Source organism: Orcinus orca, chromosome 1, assembly GCF_937001465.1.
Source record: "Orcinus orca chromosome 1, mOrcOrc1.1, whole genome shotgun sequence".
In the NCBI taxonomy this organism is placed as follows: Eukaryota; Metazoa; Chordata; class Mammalia; order Artiodactyla; family Delphinidae; genus Orcinus; species Orcinus orca.
In genome coordinates, this window is record NC_064559.1 from 164,659,555 (window position 1) to 164,679,447 (window position 19,893).

Here is a 19,893-nt window from a genome sequence, read left to right on the forward strand (position 1 = left end):
ATGAAACACGGGTCAGGGGAAGAAGATGGCAATCAGCAGAGAAAACAACACACATAATGGCACAGAGGTGGGGAAGTCCAGAACCCAAAGGGGGACGATGAGCCCTTCAGATTATTTTCACCCCTGGGAGGAAAGTCAAACTGGGTTGGGGAGGTTATTCTCTGAATTGGCCTTGGAATTCTGCAGCAATAACTTTCATCCTCAATGAGAGGGTTCGGAATAGGAGTAGTAAATGAAGTGGTGGTGGAAAGATCGGGTGTTCTGGAAGACTCTTGAAAATCAAATATCTGCTTTGATTTGGGGGCAGTGCTTTAATATCTAGACTAAGTTTTTCCAAGACAAAAACTCTTTTCCAAAGGAAGGGTGGAAGAAGCGCACCCAGAATCTGCCTTTCCTCCACTCTCTCCCTCTCCCACTCTCTCCCTCTCCCACTCTCTCCCTCTCCCTCTGGCCCAGGATTCTCTGCACCTCCAGAACAACCCATGGCGCCCCAGAAACTCCACACAGAAACACTCCTGGGATGAAACGGTCCTTTTCTCCTGTGACCAAGGGCCTCACCTCCCCTTTGTGGCCTTGGCCGCTCAGCAGATACCACAGGTAGCCAAGCCCGAGAGTCCCCTTCCAGACCATGCGGTCTTGACCTTTTTTGCTGAGATCCTGATAGCTGGCCTTGACCCCAAACCTTCTGACTGATGACCCTTTCTGACCTCAGAATCCTGCTGGAATCCAGAACAGCCTCAACTCTACCTCCTCCTCCAGTTCCCTTTCTTCATCCCAGCTTATCAGAGATCATGGTTTTGTTGTTGGTCTAGGGACCCAGGAGTCTCAGGAAAGGAACCTTAATTCTAAATAGTCTTGTTTCCTCTTTTCAATGCTTCGTCATCCTGAATAGGGAGAGTGGGGCCTGGGTTAAGTATGGGTCCAGCCAGAGCACAGTCTGACCCTCAGTCCTTTCATGAATAAACTCGGAGGTGAACTATACAATATTTAGGTTTCCTCTGGCTCCAACTGTCTTTGATTTGTGCTGATAAAACTTGTTTGAAGACATGGAGCAATTCTGAGGCTCAGTGAACAAGTATTTACAAGGTCCTCTGTGTTGCCAAGATGAATGTGATGATGTGGGATTAGCAGGATTCTAATATGTTTGTTATTTCCAAGGATCTGTATGACACGTGCATGATTAAGGCTGGACAGAGTGAAGACGCATCCCCTTACTGGCTCTTCGTTTCCAAATGAATGAGCCTCTTCCAGAACAATCCTTTTTAACATGTCCTAAAATTAACTATGGGAAAAGGTAATGTTACAAATATTTTTCAGCACTTCACACACACACACGGCCACACTTCGCGAGGCAACTTTAGATATCATCAGGCCCTAAAAATGTTTTGATTTTAAAACACTTAATGAGCATTCCCAGATAAATTAAAACATCTCCATCTGCCGTCTTGCCTAGTAGGTGATATTTTACCATTGCACAATCATCTCCAAATCTAATTCCACCAGGAAGACTTGTAATTGTGGTTTAATTTTAGAGCAATATTCCACTTGGCAATCGATAAGTACTGTCGTCAAACTTTGATTCAATAGAAGATGTGGATAACATTTACCATATTATGCAGAGAAAGAGATACTTGCAGGAAAGGGAGAGAAGGAGGATGCCTTTGTCTCCCACTTTCCCTCCTGTACACCATTCGAGCTCACAAAAGCCTCTAAATCAATACCCCCACGTTTCGTGAATATAAATCTCATCGATTTTACATCATTAACACCATGAAAAGCTACTGCTCTCTGAGGAGTTTTTCTCTGCTAGCTAAATATGCTCTCTCTCTTTTTTTTTTTTTTTTTTTGCGGTGCGCGGGCCTCTCAGTGTTGTGGCCTCTCCCGTTGCAGAGCACAGGCTCTGGACGCGCAGGCCCAGTGGCCACGGCTCACGGGCCCAGCCGCTCCGTGGCATGTGGGATCTTCCCAGACTAGGGCACGAACCCATGTCCCCTGCATCGGCAGGCAGACTCTCAACCACTGCGCCACCAGGGAAGCCCTAAATATGCTCTCTTAATAAAACAGGAACAAATGGATCTTGATCATTTTACTAACAAATACTTCCTTCTTCACCAACTTTGTGTGAAAATCCACTAGAAGTATACAGTTGTCTTATGGCCACTTGAGGGGCTAGGGTGACCGGGCAGTGATACCACCCTCCAAGCATGATGTCCAGTAGACACTGGGCAACCTGGACAGGCTTGAAGCCACCTGGAGAGTCCCAAGAGTAGTAAAGAGATGAGTGAATGGCCAGACTCTGGAAGGGAAAGGTGCAGCAGCAAATTCTACTGCAGAAATGATTCCTAAGGTCAAAAGCCTGGAAAGATGGCAACAGGCTGGGGAATGGACATTTTGGAAGGTCAGGGCCAATAATTCAGAACCAAGGCAATGGCCTTCATGAGAGGCAGGTGCCCACTGTCCTGAGAGGCTGGCTGTGTGATGTGAGATCCAAATGGCTAAAGGATCCGGGGAGATGGAAAGAGACCTGGGAGAAAAGGTACTCCAGTGGTTCCCAACATTTTCGTAACCAGATTCTCCTTGTGTTACATTTCTCCTTCCCTCTACAAACTTAGTAATGTGGGAAACTTTGTTCACCACAAAAAAAGCATTTATAATCATTCACTTTCCTATTTGCATTATTTGAATCCATCACTAATTGCCGAAGAGAATCTGCTCCAAGATGAGCTAAGGATAGCCGGTATACAGTAGCCGGATACGGAGCTAAGGAGCACAACAGTAGCCGGATACGGTTCTAGATAAACTTGGCGTTTTCATTTGCGTGCACAGTGAGAGGTGTCATCTTATGAGGGATAATTATACATTTCTGTTTAGCTTTTTGAAATGTTGAAAATTGCCTGGTACCTCTTTTTATTACTTTTAATGACCCCAGTAGATCCAGAGCTTTGGGTTAGGAGCCATGGATCTGGTTCAGAGTTCTTCTTTAATAGAGGAATACACAGAGATCCAGAGAGGTACAGTGAGTGCCTTGTGTTCACATATAGTGGCTAGAATGCAAGCTTCTTAACACCCTGGATAATGAAAAGGTCCTTTGTAAGGACTTGAAGCACATCGTATAATGCACAGATACATACAGAGGACTGTTTAATGAGGATTGCCTTAGGAACATTTAATATAGAACAATGGCCGTAAAGATCACCATCACTTAACAGGATGGTGAGCATTATTTGTTGAAGTTTAGATAATAAAGGCAGGAAGGTCAATATCAACAGATTTTTGCATTACTGATCAGCAATCCCAATTTAGTTCAACAACTGTGGGTCAGGGACAGTGCAAGGTATTAGGATGGCAAAGGTGAAGAAGACAGAGGCTGGTGGGGAAGACTGGGATTTAGGCAATGTATCAGAGAAGGAAGATCTACGAAAGCAGGAGCCAGGGTAGCTGTGTGTGAGGAATCCATCAGGAGTTTCAATATCGCTATAGACTAAAGCTCTAGGGAAACACAGAAGTGGGAGGAATCACATCTGCAGGGAAAGGGAAGGCAAGCCTTGATCAGGGGGTTTCACAGAGGTGGGGCTATTTCAAATAGGCTTTGCAAGAGGAATAGGATGCAGGCAGGTGGATAAAAGAACAGGCATTGCGGACATGAGGACCAACCCATGAAAAGCCTCAGAGGTGTGGTGAACTTGGGCAAAACAAACAAGGGTGTTTGATCCTCAAGTCCCTCTACCGCCACCTCTTGGAAAATGGTTATAACCACGCACATCTATGGTTCTCTGAATGCGAAGGGCACCCCCTGTCATTGTGCAATGTACATCTTCCAGCAGGGCAAGCAGAGGCCCTGGATACGTAAATGTACTAAATCTCAATCCAGAACTTAGACTGGGCTGCATCATGAAGAAAGATGTGGCAGGAGCCTACACCACTGAGTGAGGCTGACCGGTCCTGGCGAGCAGAAAAAAGAGCCAGATGCTCTTTCAGCATCTGAACAATCCTGTTTCTCTCTCTGGTCACAGCACCAAGGCCATGGAAGGAAGCCTCCATTTCTCAAGGGCAGGCACAGCTCTCCTTCCTTCCATCTGGACCAAACAGCTTTTCCAGAGCCCTCCGGGCTTGTTCACATGTAGCAGAAACACATCTCTTATTGATCAACAGCTCGGAGGGCAAGTCCCCTGAAATAGGCTCTTCTTTTTGTTTTCCATAGGCCCTTCAGCAGCATCATGCTGTTCACGAAATTTCCTACATCGCCAAGGACATCACAGATCACCGGGCCTTCGGATACGTTTGTGGGAAGGAAGGGAATCACAGATTTGTGGCCATAAAAACAGCCCAGGCGGTGAGTATCCCAATCCGAAGAGGACGCCTTTCCTTGTACCTTTCCTGGGACAGCACAGCCACACTGTTGGTCTTCGGAGGCCCACTGTGCCGTATGACTCAGCGATGCTGACGCTCAGCTTCCCATCTAGAAAGGATGAACAGCCTCGGAGCAAAGACGCATGCTCACGCCCATCCAGTTGTGTTGTTGTTGTTTTTCCTAATGGGTATTTCGTAATGACTAACTGTTTTCCTTTCTGATTAAGCTGGACGGAGGCACACTATACAAATAAGTTTCCTTGTGTTCATAGCCTCATTTACAAAGAAAATAAGAAGAAACAAATAGCTGTTTTGCATAAGGCCTACCCTAATTTTATCGAATTTGAAATTACTAATAAATAAAAGCAGTGCCTTTTATGCTTATGATTGTTATGAATTTGCAAATATAATTAGTTGAAGAAATGAACTTTAGCTTAGATGCAATTTTGCTAAACCAATGTAACAAGGTAGAATTAATTAAAGACGGAATGCTTGCAGTTTAATAGAAAAAGGAAGGGCTGCGGGTTGTAGCCAGCAAAAACAAAAATTGGTCGCTGCAGCTTAGTAACCACCCTTTTATTAACGTGCTTTACCACCTTTTACTCCAGGCTGAACCCGTTATTCTGGACTTGAGAGATCTCTTTCAACTTATTTATGAATTGAAGCAAAGAGAAGAATTGGAAAAAAAGGCACAAAAGGACAAGCAATGCGAACAAGCTGTGTATCAGGTATACCTGTGAATTTATCCTGAGACAACAGGGGCTTAAAATAAACAGATGTGAAAACTGACAGTCAAGGCTTCTCCTCCTGCTGCCAAGTAGAAATAAACAAAGATGAAAGGTTCCCGTGTAAATGACTGAAAGCAAAGCCACTAGACGTGAGCGCTTATTCACTGAGATTCTAGACGTGTTGGAGAAAGTGAAATCTTGAAACCAGGGGAAGATTTCAGGGGAGGAGACCTAAGGAAACCCAACTGCGTTTGCTGTTATTAGCAGTGGGTGGGATCAGATTTGGAGATGATTGTGCAATGGTAAAATATCACCGGGGTTTTCATTTTTTTTCTGCCTGTTTTCTGCCTTAATGACCCGCCAGCCTCTCCTACCCAGAGCTGGTTTCTTCACTGTCCTGTAATTTCTGAATACCGTCTCACATCTCTCGCTTTATGTCCTCTGCTTTGCATCCTCCCTTCCCTCACTCTGCGGTAGACAATTCTGGAAGAGGATGTTGAAGATCCTGTATACCAGGTAATTTCTGAAACGAGTTGGGGTCGAGGGTCAGGAATGGCCAGGCCTGTGGTGTAGACATTTTATCAGAGACCTGAAGGATCCGCTGGCTGCAGAGCCTGGAGAGGGACCAAGATTATTTCTGAGGGTGAGGGCTGCCACCCCCTCCAGGAGCGAATTTCCATAAAAACTAACAGAAATTTGGCCGGCATCAATAGCATGGGATTTGGAAATAGACTTCTCCCTTCTTGCCCTGCCTCAGCCCTCTCCACAATCTGTAGAAGTTTGGTCCCAGAGCTGAATGCTTGCAAGAGTCTCCTGAATATTCCGAGTTCATTAGAGAGACTGTGAATAATGAGGTGGCTTCAGTGAGTTAAGAACCAGAGATGGGGACTGACATTTTGGCGACATTTGAACACAAACCCGAAGGACGGTTTGCGAGCTTGAGAAAGGCTGTGAGGAGAAGTCCCTCGGGCCCCTGATTGGCTAGGCTGCCCCCTGACTCCCTGGCTCATGGCACAGGGGCTGTTGTGAGTGGGGGAAGGGAGATCCCAGAGACATGCCTGCCCGTAGCTTTCTCTGTGCTCTCTTCAAGGTTGCAGCCTAAGTGTGGGTAGAGATGGCCTCTCTTGGGTTCAAGGATATGCTCTGCTTAAACAGATGCAGAAGAGGAGGCCTCTCCCACTCTGTGCTTATTCCCAAGGAGAGAACAAAGCCAAACATTTGACCTGTGGGACATAAAAGACAATCTGAAACTTACATTTCTAACTGGGACACACATGGGTTATGTGTGTGTGTGTCACACATGCATTCTATATAAATGCAGAGTTTCACCCAGAGAGCTGCTACTGCTATGACAAAAAGAAAATAATATGGATAAAAAAGTAATAGAGTCCGAATAACTTGAAGGAGAAGAAGTATCTGACATAGATGGCAAACAAAAGTCAGAGGTGCACTGGACGGCAGGCCTTGCTTTAGAATGCCAGAGGCGTGGATTTGTCTATAATATGAGCTCAGCCCCTGGTTCGTGGGCTGGGAGAGTGACGAGCATTGCCCCTTTTGAAATGGCCCAGTCCTTTAGAGTCTGAAACATGTACGTGGAAAAGTTGATTTCGGTATTTAAAACTGAGAATGTAAAGTAAAGTGATATTTATGAGATGAGGGAGTTTGGGGCTTCTGAGCAAAGTCAGAATTAGCATATGACCCTGGGCCTTGGGGAGCAAAAGGGAGAGACCACTGTAACCCAGGGTTTGCAAAGTTGGGATCCCAGGAGATATCATTCCCACTCAGCAGTGCCAGCACACGCAGACACTGCCGAGATAAATGCCACTGAATGAAGAGGTTATATCCCCAGAGAGGTCTGCAGAGGGCTTATGCAGGCATGGCTAAAGGGCTGACCATTGGACACAGTTTTCCTTAGAAGAGGCAGGAATGTGTCAGGCCATTGGGAATGTCAGTAATTCAGTTGTCTCTTTAAGGTGTTTTCTCCTGTGCCTGTGTCTTTAATGCTCACTGCGATTTATATCCTGAATTCCAAATGCTTTTTTTTTCCCCTCTTTCATTTTCCCCTCTGACTTTTCCTCTCTGGCCGTTCGTCATAGTACATTGTGTTTGAGGCTGGACACGAGCCAATCCGTGATCCCGAAATGGAAGAAAACATTTATCAGGTATAAAACCGCTTTCCTCTCCTGCCTTTGCACCACCACCAGTAAGTGCACAGAAGAGGCTGAACAGCCACGGGCTCTCTCCTCACTCACACGCTCCATGTTGCTCTTCTCGTCATTCTGGGCTTGTTAAAATACCTTCACATGAATTGGTTCCCACTTCCCTGCCATTTACCAGTAGTTTTCATGCCTGATTGTAGACATGGTTAATGGCCAACTGGGTACAGTGTTTTAATTTTTAATGGAGCTTAACTATTTTCAGTTGACTCAGAAATCAAACATTCCATTTTACTAAAGCAATCCACGGGAGGGTTGTTTTCCGGAATATAATAGGGTCCTTCATTTCTCAAAAGAATGTGCTGTTGAATTTCTTTAAAAAGTCAACTGTACTACTGAAAATGAAGACCAAATTCAAAAATGCTATTTGGAGACAACACTGGGAATATTAACTGAATAAAAGAAAGTCTAGCTAAAGTTTTACCCCTTCTGAAGCAAAGGTAAAGTAATATTCTTAAATGTCTGCTTATGTGAAGAACCTGAACACACGTTTTTTTAATTTTATTGGAGTATAATTGATTCACAATGTTATGTTAATTTCTACTGTACAGCAAGATGATTCAATTATACATATATATACTTTCTTTTTCATATTCTTTTCCATTATGGTTTATCACAGGATATTGAATATAGTTCCCTGTGCTATACAGTAGGACCTTGTTTATCCATTCTCTGTATAATAGTTTGCATCTGCTGGTTAACTCCCCATCCTTCCCTCCCCCAACTCCCTTCCTTTGGCAACCACAAGTCTGTTGAACACACTTTTGACCTCGTTAATTCTCCTAAATATACTATAAAATAGGTATTTTAATCCCACTTTCTCAGGGGGAAACTGAGGCTCAGAGATGTTGAGTAGCTTCCTCAGGGCTGTACAGCTGTTTAGAGCCGGGATCAAACCCAGGCAGGTGTGTGAAGGCAGGACTCACGCTGCTTCCCCTCTGCTTTTCCATCAAAGAGTCTGAGTAACTACAGCACAGTGCACACCAAACAAGTATGACAACCTCCAGTTTTTCACTAATTAGAATTTTAGTCCTAATTTGAAATAAAAACATTACAGAAGCAGGAAAATTGTTAATGTATTTAAATAAGTGATTTTAATTTCCTTAATTTACTTAGTTGTGTGGTCTGTTATTCTGCCTTGGGCATGCATTACTTATGTAACAAAAGTAAAACAGATTTTCAATTTCCATCAAATGCACAGAATTCTAAATGACCAAAATATAATGTTAGCTCTACCAACAACTTGGATTAACCAGCCCTATGGAGTAATAATCTATTTCTATCCACTGGATCCGTCTGGGTTGGATTCAAGTGTGAGGTTGCGCTTTGAGTCTTTGTTTAAAATCATTGCTTACGAAGTTTCTATCTTTAAACGGAAAAGTTGCATGTCTGTCCTCAATGTCAGATTTTAAGGTACAACCTTGCAGTGTCTCAGTATTGTTACTGAACCAAACTTGGATCCGCTCACCGACGCAGTAAAGACAATCTGCTGACACCAGGTTGTGGTGAAGGAAGGTGCCGAGTTTATTGCGGGACACCAAGCACGGAGTCCAGGGCAGCTGGTGCTCAAAACACCTGAACTTCCCAATGGGTTTTAGGAAAGCATTTTTAAAGGCCAGGTGAGGGAGGGGAGTGGCGGGGATGTGATCAGCTCGTGCACAATTCTCTGATTGATTAATCGTGTGGTAACAAGGTGGTGTCACAGTATCAATCCTTAGGCATCAGTGGGTCTCGGGGCTACATGTTCATGGTCATCAAGTAGTTAATTTCTTCAATTTGGTGGAGGTTTTAGCATCTGCAAAACAGCTCAGGAGATGTATATCAGATCCTATTATCTAGGTACTTTCAGAGGATATGGGGGAGGAGTCTGTCCAGGGAAGACCCCACAGGGTCCTGCTCAGTTACAGTATGAGGCCAGAGGAAACCACTAACCAGTCATCCTATGAAGAGGGATCACCTTTGAAAATAAAATTAGGCTTTTCAATATAAGAGGTTCGTGATTTCAGAGTTAGCTACAGTTGGCAGGGCTCCCATTGTGCCCTGCGGGGGACTCTGGGGGGCAGCCTAGTGTACTGGGAAGAACCGGTTTCAGCAAGCAGGGAACTGGGGTATAGTTCTGGCTCTGTCACCAACTACATTTGGCTGAGGGGTAATGGGCAAGACACTTGCCCTCTCTGCGACTCAGTTTCCCCAATGATAAAATAGGGGAATAACTTCTCCCTAAATCACATGTTGGCACGAGAAGGAAACAAGATCACGTGGAGGCTGTAAAGAAGAGGCTTCATCCCGGTCACACACTGAATCCACAGCAATTAAGCCACCTTTTCAATGCCTTTCTTTCTCTGGGCCTCAGTTTACTCATCTGTAAAATGAGCAAATAAGACTGAAGAGTCTCTCGGGCATGGCCCTTTTCTGTTCTTTGCAACTAGTGCTTCATCATAGGACTGTTAGAGGAGATGCTGGCTTGCTTTACAGAGCAACAAGACGCTTGGAAATGGGGGGTGGGGGGGCGGGGTTTGGTAACAATTATAGAGCCAGGTCCCTGTGAATGGGCGCTTACATGCAGTATCTTATTATGTCTCACAGCAGCCCCAAGTCCCTTATATCATTATTTCCACTTTACAGATGAGGAAAGTGAGCCTGGCAAAGATAAGGTATCTTGCCCAGGGTCACAGAGCTAGCAAGAGGTAGAAGCCCCCACTCGTAGCCAGGTCTCTCTGACCTCTGTACACAAAGTAAATCCAAGGCTCTTTTCAGCTTAGAATGTCTTTGATGCTGAGTTTTACAAGTAGATTCTGTGTAGGTTTCAAGTCACTATCTAAAAATCGCACTTGTTTTCACGGTTCTGATGCCCAGGATCTTCCCATCTGTCCATCATTAATACGAAGGTACCAGTCCGCTGGGCCTCAGTTTGCTTAACAAGAGATAAGCTCTTGGGCCTAAAGATAAGGCTGGGCTCTTAGGGAGCTGCTATTGGGAGCCTCAGGGTTTTGGTAGGGCCTACAAGTGTTCCGTATCTATGCCTCCTGAGTAGATTGCAATGTTTCTTATACTTCAGCTTGATCAGGGTAGTCTCAGATTTGATTTTATTTATCCTCTGTTTTCGGGAATGAGGGCCTAAGTTTTTAACTGTTCTGTGGCCTCAGGTGAGGTACCTCACTTTTGTATCTCAATTTCCTGGGCTACAAAATAAGGGTACTGTATTCTCTGCTTCTAGAAGTGGTGTGAAGATGTCAAGCAACCAGGACAGCACTTGGTACATAGTAGGTTCTGTGTACATGTCAGTTCCTTTTACTTCCTAATGCCATCAATATCAGATGTTGCTCGAGATGTCTTCTGATGATGTATTAAGTGAAGTAGAACATGACTCGCTCGCCTCATCTTGCCAGAGAGCCCCGCGGAAAGCTGCAGCCTCCCTTGACTTTGCTATTTGTCACTCCAACACAAGGGAGGGAAAGACCCTTGAGTAGATGTCACCTCTCTTTGAGGCTCAGTAGTGCCATTCTCCAAACCGGATTGATAATAATAATTGTGTTTCTATTTGCATGCCTCAGAAAAAAGTATCAGTTGTCTTTTGAAAACAACACAGAGCCTCACGGTACAGAGCGTTTTTACCCATCACCCTTCCAGTAACTCCGTGAGATGAGAACAGTTGTGACGACTATCATTTTAAATGTAAGAAATTCAAGTCCTTCATACTTAAGTGATGGGCCCAAGGCCAGAGCCTCTGATTCTAAACCCAGTGTTCTTTCATACATTAACAAGCTTCCAGCCTAAGCGAAATCACAGCTCACCAAGGGCACATTCTCCAAGTTTGTTCATTCAAAAATCATTTTTAATCACCCAAGATGTCACATATTGTTATTTTAAAATGATATGTCTCTAATCCTGTGTCACCCAGCTCTTAACCTGTCTCTCCATCCTGTTAATATGTTGCTGCACTAAAAATGTCTTCTGTATGGATGGTCCTTAATGTATAGCTTTTAGACTAATTTCATTCGTTCATTCAAAAAGTAATTATGTATGGAGCACCTAGCCTGTGCCAGGCACGTGAGGATGTAATAGCAACCACAGCCAGGTCCCCACCTTCAAGGCGATTGTAGGTAACTCCTTGGGTACTCATGACAACCAGATGAGGAAACTGAGGTTCAGAGAGCAAAGTGACCTCTCCAGGGCCACACAGCCTGTGGCAGAGCCAGGATTAGGAACCAGACCTCCTGCCTCCTTTTGGTCCAGAACTGTTATCACTCTGCACACCATCATGTTACTGAAATGGTCTACAGACGGGATGGACCAGCCGGGGGAGAGGAGAATCAAGACCCAGGCACTTTCTGGCCTTCATCCTTTTAGCGCTTCTTCTAGTGTTCTGTCCTCAGCACACATGTGGTAAATGTTTGATGCTTAGAAGTTTCTTGTTTAAACTCCATTTACAGATGGGGAAACAAGGATAATAACATAACCGCCCTGCCCTCGGCAAGCTTATAGATCAGTCGGAATTCAGAGCGACCAGGAAGCTGCAATGTGGTTTGACAGCTCCTTTATAAGATAAAGCACATTTTACACCCTCCTTCAATAGCCTGATGACTTTCCCATCTCCCCCCAGCAAGTCAAGGAGCGCCGATAAATCAGGGGCCGTATTCATCTTGTTCGCCACCATTGTCCTGGGTAAAGCACAGTGCGTGACACTTAATAGGTTCTTGGTAACTTATTTCTTAATGAAGGGATGCACCAAAGGTTACAAGAGTACAGAGGAAGGCTCAAATCAGCCCTAGAGAGTCAGACAAGTCTCCCAAGAAGATGTCCCGGCAGAAATAAATCTTAAAGGAAAAACAGGCAGATTGGTATCTCACCCATGGGACAACCAAGCAGAAAAGCTTTTTTCAATTATGCACAGTTTGGGTTTCGCCATCCCACTGCTTCTCCTCCATTTGCAGGCATAATTGAGAGTCAGCTGTGGTTCAACTTGCTAAGTGCCCATAGTGAGCAGTGAATTACAGGGAATAGAAAAACACTGTTTGTTTTGCTCAGGCAGGGGTGAGCTAGTAAAAAATAAAAGTGAGGGCTGGTAATTTATTGGCCCTCGTTAACAAGGACTCTGTAGGCATTCTTAGAGTATTCCTTTTAGACAGAGCTCACTTATCAGGAGCAAAGAGATTACATTTTTCATGGACTACCAGCAAAGTAAGGTTTGCAGAAGCGGCTCTGAAAGTACATCTTTTGCGCAGCCATGCTCACTCAGAGTCATGTTTTTCACAAGAATGTGCACGAGCTTCTGGGAGTGTAGGATGTGAAGTCAGAGGACAAGAGGCACCTGAAACTGCTGTGGGAATGGTGGGGACAGGGGTGGGCTGCAGCTGTATGTGCTGTAGCAGTTCAAAGGCAGACCGCCCAGGCTTAAGCTCCTGGCTCTCCGTTCACGGACTGAGGGACCCCCTCCAGGGCTCCTTTTCCTCTTCTGCAGCATGGGGACAATTGTCATCCTCACCTGATAAGACTGAGAATGAGAATGTACGTAAACACAAATGTCTAGCGTGATGCCTGGCACACAGAAAGTGCCCTAGCAGTGTTAGCTCATACTGTTAGTGATAAATGTCTTGTTCCGTAGCCAGAATGAGCTACATTTGAATCTGATCACTTACCACCTTTGAAGCTTTGGGCAAATTTCCCGAACAACTCTGAGCCTCACTCTCTACTAGGTAAAGTGGAGATTATAATAACAACTTCTTAGGGTTATTGTAAGGATTTTAAGGTAAATGAGAGTGAAAATGACAAAGGGACTCAAGGAATAAGCTCAAATTCTTACTTATCTTAAGAAGAATGGTGTGGTTAGCTGGTCCCAGCCTAGAAGATACTTTGTCTTTTTCTTCACTATTCTCTACAATTCTCAATGGTACACTTACCCAGCAGACACCTACCGAATGCCTACTGGCTGTTAGGCACTGTGCTTGCTTTTAAGGGGCTCTCTGTCTGATGGAAAGAAAGACAGGTTATCAGACATTTAGAAAACCACTGCTGGCTGTTACCTCCCATGGAGGTTTGCGTTAAGCTTTGCTAGTTGCTGAGGATGAACTAGTGATTGCTTTCCAACTGGAATGTTTCAGAGCAAGGCCCCTGATTGACTGATTTGAAAAGTATCTCACGCATCCACAGTTATTCATATGTATTTAGATACATATTTACATAATGTATCAATGGTAAAAGAAATGATCATTCGAACACTTTACAGTATGATGGTACCTAATAGTTTTTGATTATTTACTCTCTTTTCCCTTGGATCCTCTCAGTAACCTGAGCGAGTAGCAGAGTCAGTAACTCCAGTTTATAATAGTGAAGCTCAGAGGAGCTAAGTGACCTGCTTGGGGCTTGATAGTTACCACGTGGCCCAATAAGACCAGATGGATGAGGAAGAGAAGAGAGGGAGGGAAGAAGTTACAGATAAGCGTTAAAAACCATCAGAGGGCTTCCCTGGTAGCGGGAATAGAGTCCGCCTGCCGATGCAGAGGACACGGGTTCGTGCCCCAGTATGGGAAGATCCCACATGCCGCGGAGTGGCTGGGCCCGTGAGCCGTGGCCGCTGAGCCTGCGCGTCCGGAGCCTGTGCTCTGCAACGGGAGAGGCCACAGCAGTGAGAGGCCCGCGTACCGCAAAAAAAAAAACAAAACACCATCAGTGATTTTCTGGATTCTCGCTCACGCTTTTCCTGCCATTGATGGGCCGTTTTCTTGAGCAGAAACCTTTGGTGATTATCAGATGGTTTGTACATGATCCCAACAGAAGCTGTACTTTGTCCTAGGACCTTGATATTTACTGTATTTTAAATACCCTGCATCTCAAATCAGCATGGACTAGTTCAAGCTCCACTGCAAACTGTTTTCAATCTCTTTGGGCAACTCCTAGCACCTCCCCGGGCCTCATTTTTGTCTTCGGTGAGATGAGGATTATTTTTTCCACCCCGTGATCTCTGAGGTCTCTGCATTTTGCCTCCTATTCTGTGGTTCTGTGAGGAGCCCCATGGCAGACCCTTGTAGAATGATTCACATCCCCCCTCTCGTCCTCCAGTTTTCCTGAGAGAAGGAACCTCACCCACAGCTTTCATGATCCCAGCAGCCCCTTCTTTTGGAAGTTGGGCCCCTCAGGGGCTGCGCTCACATATACTTAGCCGTTGCAGGGGAAGCCTGGTTGCTTGGTTCTTGGAAAGCGTAGCACCAGAGTGTTTTGACTGTGTCACGTTTGCTTTTTCCACAGGTTCCCACCAGCCAAAAGAAGGAAGGTGTTTATGATGTGCCAAAAAGTCAACCTGTAAGTGTAAGTATATCTCCTCCCTTCTGCTGGGTTCCCATGACCGGCTTTATGTTGATGCTATGTCTGCAGTCCGAGGAAGGGAGCCGCCCTTCTGGGTACGTGTCCCAACCTGTATGGCTTTGCTGGGGAGCTCCTCAGTGGGTCAGGGGGAAGGGGGCATGAGGCGGAAATGATGGGGTCAAGGAGGGGGTGCTGGTCTGCATGAAGGTCTGGCCCCATGAGTGGAAATGAGTTGAATCATGCAAACTACTGTGTCCAAGGGATTCAGAGTCTCAGGTGTTCTATGGAAAAAGTCTCCAGCCAAAGACTTCATTATACCTGGTCAAGCAGGGGGCAGTTCTTGGTTCTAGGAAGAGAGTTGTCCACCCAGTTTGAAAGTGGTCGAGAAGCTTCAGAGGGTCAGAGGGAGGGCTGGCCAAAGCCTTTGGAGTGTATAAGGGTCCAGCCAGTGGGCAGCACACTGTAGCAGGTATCGTGGGCTCGCAGAGAACCCAGAGAGCCCACTATATACCTGGACCCCATCTGCTAGTGGTACTCCTGGAAACCTGAGACACAAAGGAAAATCCTCAGCTCTGTGCCACTGCTGGGCTCAGAACCATATTTAAGGCCTTCAGCTGGCAGTCAGAAGGCACCCTCCACATAATCCAGGCAGCCCTGGGGAGCCAGTGCAGACTCTTGAGCAGGGAGACATGTGACTTTGCCACAGCTTATGTAAGAAGAACTGGGGCGTTTAGTCACTGTTGATCTCATTAAACAATGAGCGGAAAGAGCGTGGGCTTTGAAGTCATGCTGACCCTCAAGAATCCCAGCTCTGGTCCTAACAGCTGTTACGAGGCTAAGTGACCTTATCTGGACCATTGTTATCAGTTGTGGACCCCATACTGTGAGAGACCTAAAGACAATCCCACATGTTTCAAGATGAGATTAATAATAACGTTTGAAACCCCATCCCATGAGGGGCAGCTAAAGGGCCTGGAGATGTTTGGCCTGGAGAAAGGAAACCATAAATATGGAGATGGGCATCCACAGGGCCGTTAAATGGAAGGGGGATTATACTGCTCTGTATCAGCCAACTCTTGGAACCGAGACCAGTAGGTGGCACTACGAGAAAGCCAGCTCGAACTCCGAGTGAGGGTGACCTGCTGACAGTGAGAGCTGCTCAAGGGTGGAACTCTGGCACCCAAGGGAGTGAGCTCCCTGTCACTGGAGCTATACTCGCAGAGCCTTGGAGACCACCTGTCAGAAAGATTATGGAGCAGAGGCAGGGAGCAGGGATTCAAACATTGAATGGCTGGAGGGGCAAGACGAGCCTTTGCTGCGCCTTCCTGATTCGAGCTTCTAGATCCCCCAGTTGGGAGTCTTTCTGGTCTCTTTCTTACCCTCCCCTGCCCCTGCTCCCCTTTTTCCTAGTGAACTTTCTTTCGGATCCATGTCCGTTTCTCTGCCCCACTCTGCCAATACCTTGAAACCACCATATCCCACCTAAATACTGCTTCCAAAACCCCAATGCACATTAGTTTTACTGAAAAGACATGTCTGAATACCAGCCCCTTAAAAAACCCCGAGCCTGGAAACAGAGTAGGAGGCATGCAGCGTGGTGCCGCTCAGGGAAAGAGCAGTTTTTCTCCCCGAGCCCTTGGCGTTTAATCAAGCCTCCGTGTCACGGAGACACCGGTCTGCGCTTCGAGTTTCAGTTAGGTCCAGCCCCTATCACACAGCTCCCTCCAATTCAGTGTGTGCCTAAATTGCCTCACTTGCCCCTAACAGGAGGAAACATGCTCCATTTGCCGCCTTGGTTTTGCGAAGTTATTAACCCGTCTGGCCACACCACCTCTATGCTTAATAGCTCCGAAAAAAAAAAACAAAAAATTTCAGACTCCTCAGCCTGACGTACCCGGCACTCGGGTCCCAGCCTCTCTGTATCTCTGACCTGCCCTCTCCTGGTCCAGCTCGATGGAACTCTACAGTTTCCTGGGGGAGTCACGCCTTCCCCCAACATCCTAGCTTAGTGTCAAGCATTGTGTTTTGGGGAGACTTTCTCATTCTTCCAGGAATACCTCTGACCACACAGTGTTGGAATTCTTCTTCTTCCTCATTCCTTCCAGGAGCTTCCTGAGGTCCTTGTGTTACCAGGAGCAAGCCCGGGTCTGGTTCACAGCTGCTCTAGGAATAGTATATATTTATTATATATAATAAATATATGAATGACTCTACCCCATAGAAGGAATTTATGATAATCCCTGCTACTTTTTTTAATGGGAATTCCCTGTTATTCTGATTCCAAAATAGTCATTAACGATACATACCGAGGTTTTGCTTGGAAAATATCGGAGCTGCCTGAATGGCCCGCAGTGGCTCCCAACCCACTCTTCCATAAAGTCCTAGAACCATCTGATGGTGATGATGGCTTTTCCATGAACTGCCTGAGTATTAATAAAAGCCTGTGAGAGGCAGGAAGTGAAAAGCACAATTTCAAGTTAGATTCAAGGTAGAGGCAGATGGATGCAGCTAGAATCTTAGTTCCTGTTCTTACTGCCTGTGGGACATCTGATAGGTCTCCTTGCCCCTCTGAGTCTCAGTGTTCTCATCTTCCAAAAGGGGTTTTGGAACCTAACTTGCAAGATGATTTGAGGAGATAATAGTCGATGTATTGGAAAGTTTGTCCCACTTGCCTAAACCTCCCAGAGGTGCTTGACATACCCGATGTCCCCCGCTGCTCTGACATCTCCCTGTGTTCCAGATTCCCCCCGGAAGCCCTGCCTCTCTGCTGAGCGTACCTTCCCTAGGATACCTCTGTGCCCCGAAAATCCCTGCCATGTTGTCACTATTTGCTCCCTCACCACCTGCTCCTTACCCAGAAAGACAAACCAAAGACAACCAAAGTAGGCCATGTTAGGCAGCTTCCAGGGAGTTTGGGGCTCCCACAAGTTTCCCACAAGAAGGGAGACTGCCCAATGGCCTATTGGTCTAGGGACCACCTGGTTTCTTCTTCCTTGGGACGGGTCTGCGTGGAGTCCTAATAAGGGACTCAGCTTGGGGCTGTGGTTGGGGAAAGCCACCAACCAGCCCCAAAAGAAATGGCCACCGGGTCTTCAGAGTCAGATCTGGGTGTGGCTCTCATCCTGGCCACCTACTAAGGGTCCTTGAGTAGATTTTTGCATCTCTAAGCCTTAATGTCCTCATCCGTAAAAAGAAAGTAACGCCTACCTTGTAGCTTTGTTTAGAAGATTAAAGGAAACATTTATGTGGGGATATGGAGTAGATTAAATGCAAACATTTCCATTTGTTGCTCTAACAAGCAGGGTACCAGCCAACAGTTCTCACGGAGCTGGGGATCGCCAAGTATTCTAGGTGATGACACACCTCCTCTGGGAAGCCTTTCTTACCCCAGAGTAATCAGCTCCTCTGGGATACCTCTGTCCTTCTCTTTGCAATGATCATAAAGGATTATTTTCTCTTAATGTATCCATGTGAGCCATTGGACTTCGGGGTTAATGACAGCCCTGTGTAGTTTTTGCCTAAAGACTAAATGGGCTTAAGTATGTGAATCAGCACAGTGCTTGGCGCACTGTAAGGATTCAATAGCTGTGAGCTATTATTCTATTTGTTTTCCTTACTTTTCTGTGAGCTCCTTGAGGACAGGAATCACTTTTAATCATCACTATCTCTAAGGTAACTCTTCTTGGGATTTCTGATCTCTTTGAGATTTTGCTGGTAGACTCTTTCCCCAGAAAGAAACATGTGTGCACATGTAAATTTTTGTAGTCCTTGAAGCCGACGGGATCCCTTGATCTCAGCTCTAGAACCTCTGTCTAGACCTCTGTCTAGTGGCTCGTCATCACTGTTCCATGGTCAGAGATATCCTCAGTAAGGTGGCAAATTTGATGTATTGGGGATTTCAGAGTTTTAGGGCAGCAGAAGTTAGAATTCACTGTGTTTGTTATAGCGTTCTTACCCACCTCAGTGCATCAACTTATGGGAGCAAAGTTTTGTTTCGATTAGCTGGGCCCCAGGTCTAGGCAGAAAGCCAATTCCATGTCTTCACTCCCTCACATTTACTCATCCCTGTGGTAGTTTTACATCCCCCTTGTCCCATGACCATAAGATGCTCAGATGTACTGACCCTTTTCTTGTTCTGTTTTCTCAAATAACACGTTAGGATGCTTTTGTTTGCTTATTTTACTTTGCACCTGTAATAGCCCCTTCTTCCGGCAGATTTGTCCTTAAGGTCATGCTTTGCTCCCCTCCACCATTTCCTGGGAACTCTAAGCCCAGATAAGGATTAATCCCACTCACTCCTAGAAATATACATTTCATCCCTTCCTGGTCCAGGCAGTCAAAAGCTTTGCATAGGGGCTAATCTTTCCTGTATCTTCAATATGTGAGTCTATTTCTATGTCAGGGTCTCTGAAATCCAGTGGCATAAATGCTTGCTGACAGGAGATGTTGGATGGCTAGAGTTAGGAACGTTTCAGGAAAGAGGGTACAACTTGGGCAAAGCCTTGAAGGATGAGCAGGTTATGAACAGGCAGATGAGGCATGGAAGCACTTCTGGGCAGATCACTGGGGTCCCGGCTTCTGAGTCCATACTGCCTTTACTTAGCAGCACTCAGACCTGGTTAATTTCTCATCCATTTCTCATCAATTTCCCTCTCAAAGACGTTGGGGGAAAACAGGTAGTCTCCCTTTCTGCCAGCTGACTGACCATGCTGTCATGTTCTTTTAGACAAATACCCTGGCCTCTTTGGGAATGTCAAAAAAGCACATTCCTAAGTAGGGAAGAAAGTGTCTGCGTTCATTATTTAGTGCTTTTTGCACTCTGTTAGCCTTTGGACATGATCTGGTTCCACAGCAGGGCATTCACAGGCTGCTGAAGGGCCCATTTCAGACCCTTTTATGCCCCACGGCACTGAACTTGGTTGAGACTTACCGTGAAGGTCACACTGTTTCAACGACACAGGCCTAAATCTTAGTATGACTTATGCCATTTTTGCATGAGAAATACTCTGCGCTTTTCTTCTCCCCTCCGCTTACGCCCTCATGTAATATTCTTTCAGCTGTAAAAGATCTTTTATCCTTCACCTTTTAAATTGCCCAGTTTAAAAGCCTTTTATGTAGTTGTATTAGGCATAAAAGACTTTCTAATTATTGGTAATAATGAGCCAGTGAATTCTAGCTGAACTTTTCCCGGCCTTCAAAAGAGAGATTCTGAAAAGTTTGGCATGGTGGTAAATAGGAAGGACACAGATTGTCAAATGGATACGTTGACCTCGACATTAATTTCTTTTTGGTGAAAC

The 19,893-nt window shown here is 45.6% G+C and overlaps 1 protein-coding gene across 5 annotated transcripts in view; it reads left to right on the plus strand.

Moving 5' to 3' along the window:
* DAB1 (DAB adaptor protein 1) overlaps positions 1–19,893 on the plus strand; it is a 1,168,936-nt gene that overhangs the window by 1,092,267 nt on the left and 56,776 nt on the right. For all 5 annotated transcript variants that reach the window (XM_049698834.1, XM_049698708.1, XM_049698781.1 and 2 more), the window contains 5 exons: positions 4,202–4,333; positions 4,959–5,078; positions 5,556–5,594; positions 7,175–7,240; positions 14,540–14,599. In XM_049698834.1, coding sequence (XP_049554791.1) covers positions 4,202–4,333; positions 4,959–5,078; positions 5,556–5,594; positions 7,175–7,240; positions 14,540–14,599 — 417 coding nt within the window. The remainder of the gene's footprint in view (positions 1–4,201; positions 4,334–4,958; positions 5,079–5,555; positions 5,595–7,174; positions 7,241–14,539; positions 14,600–19,893) is intronic.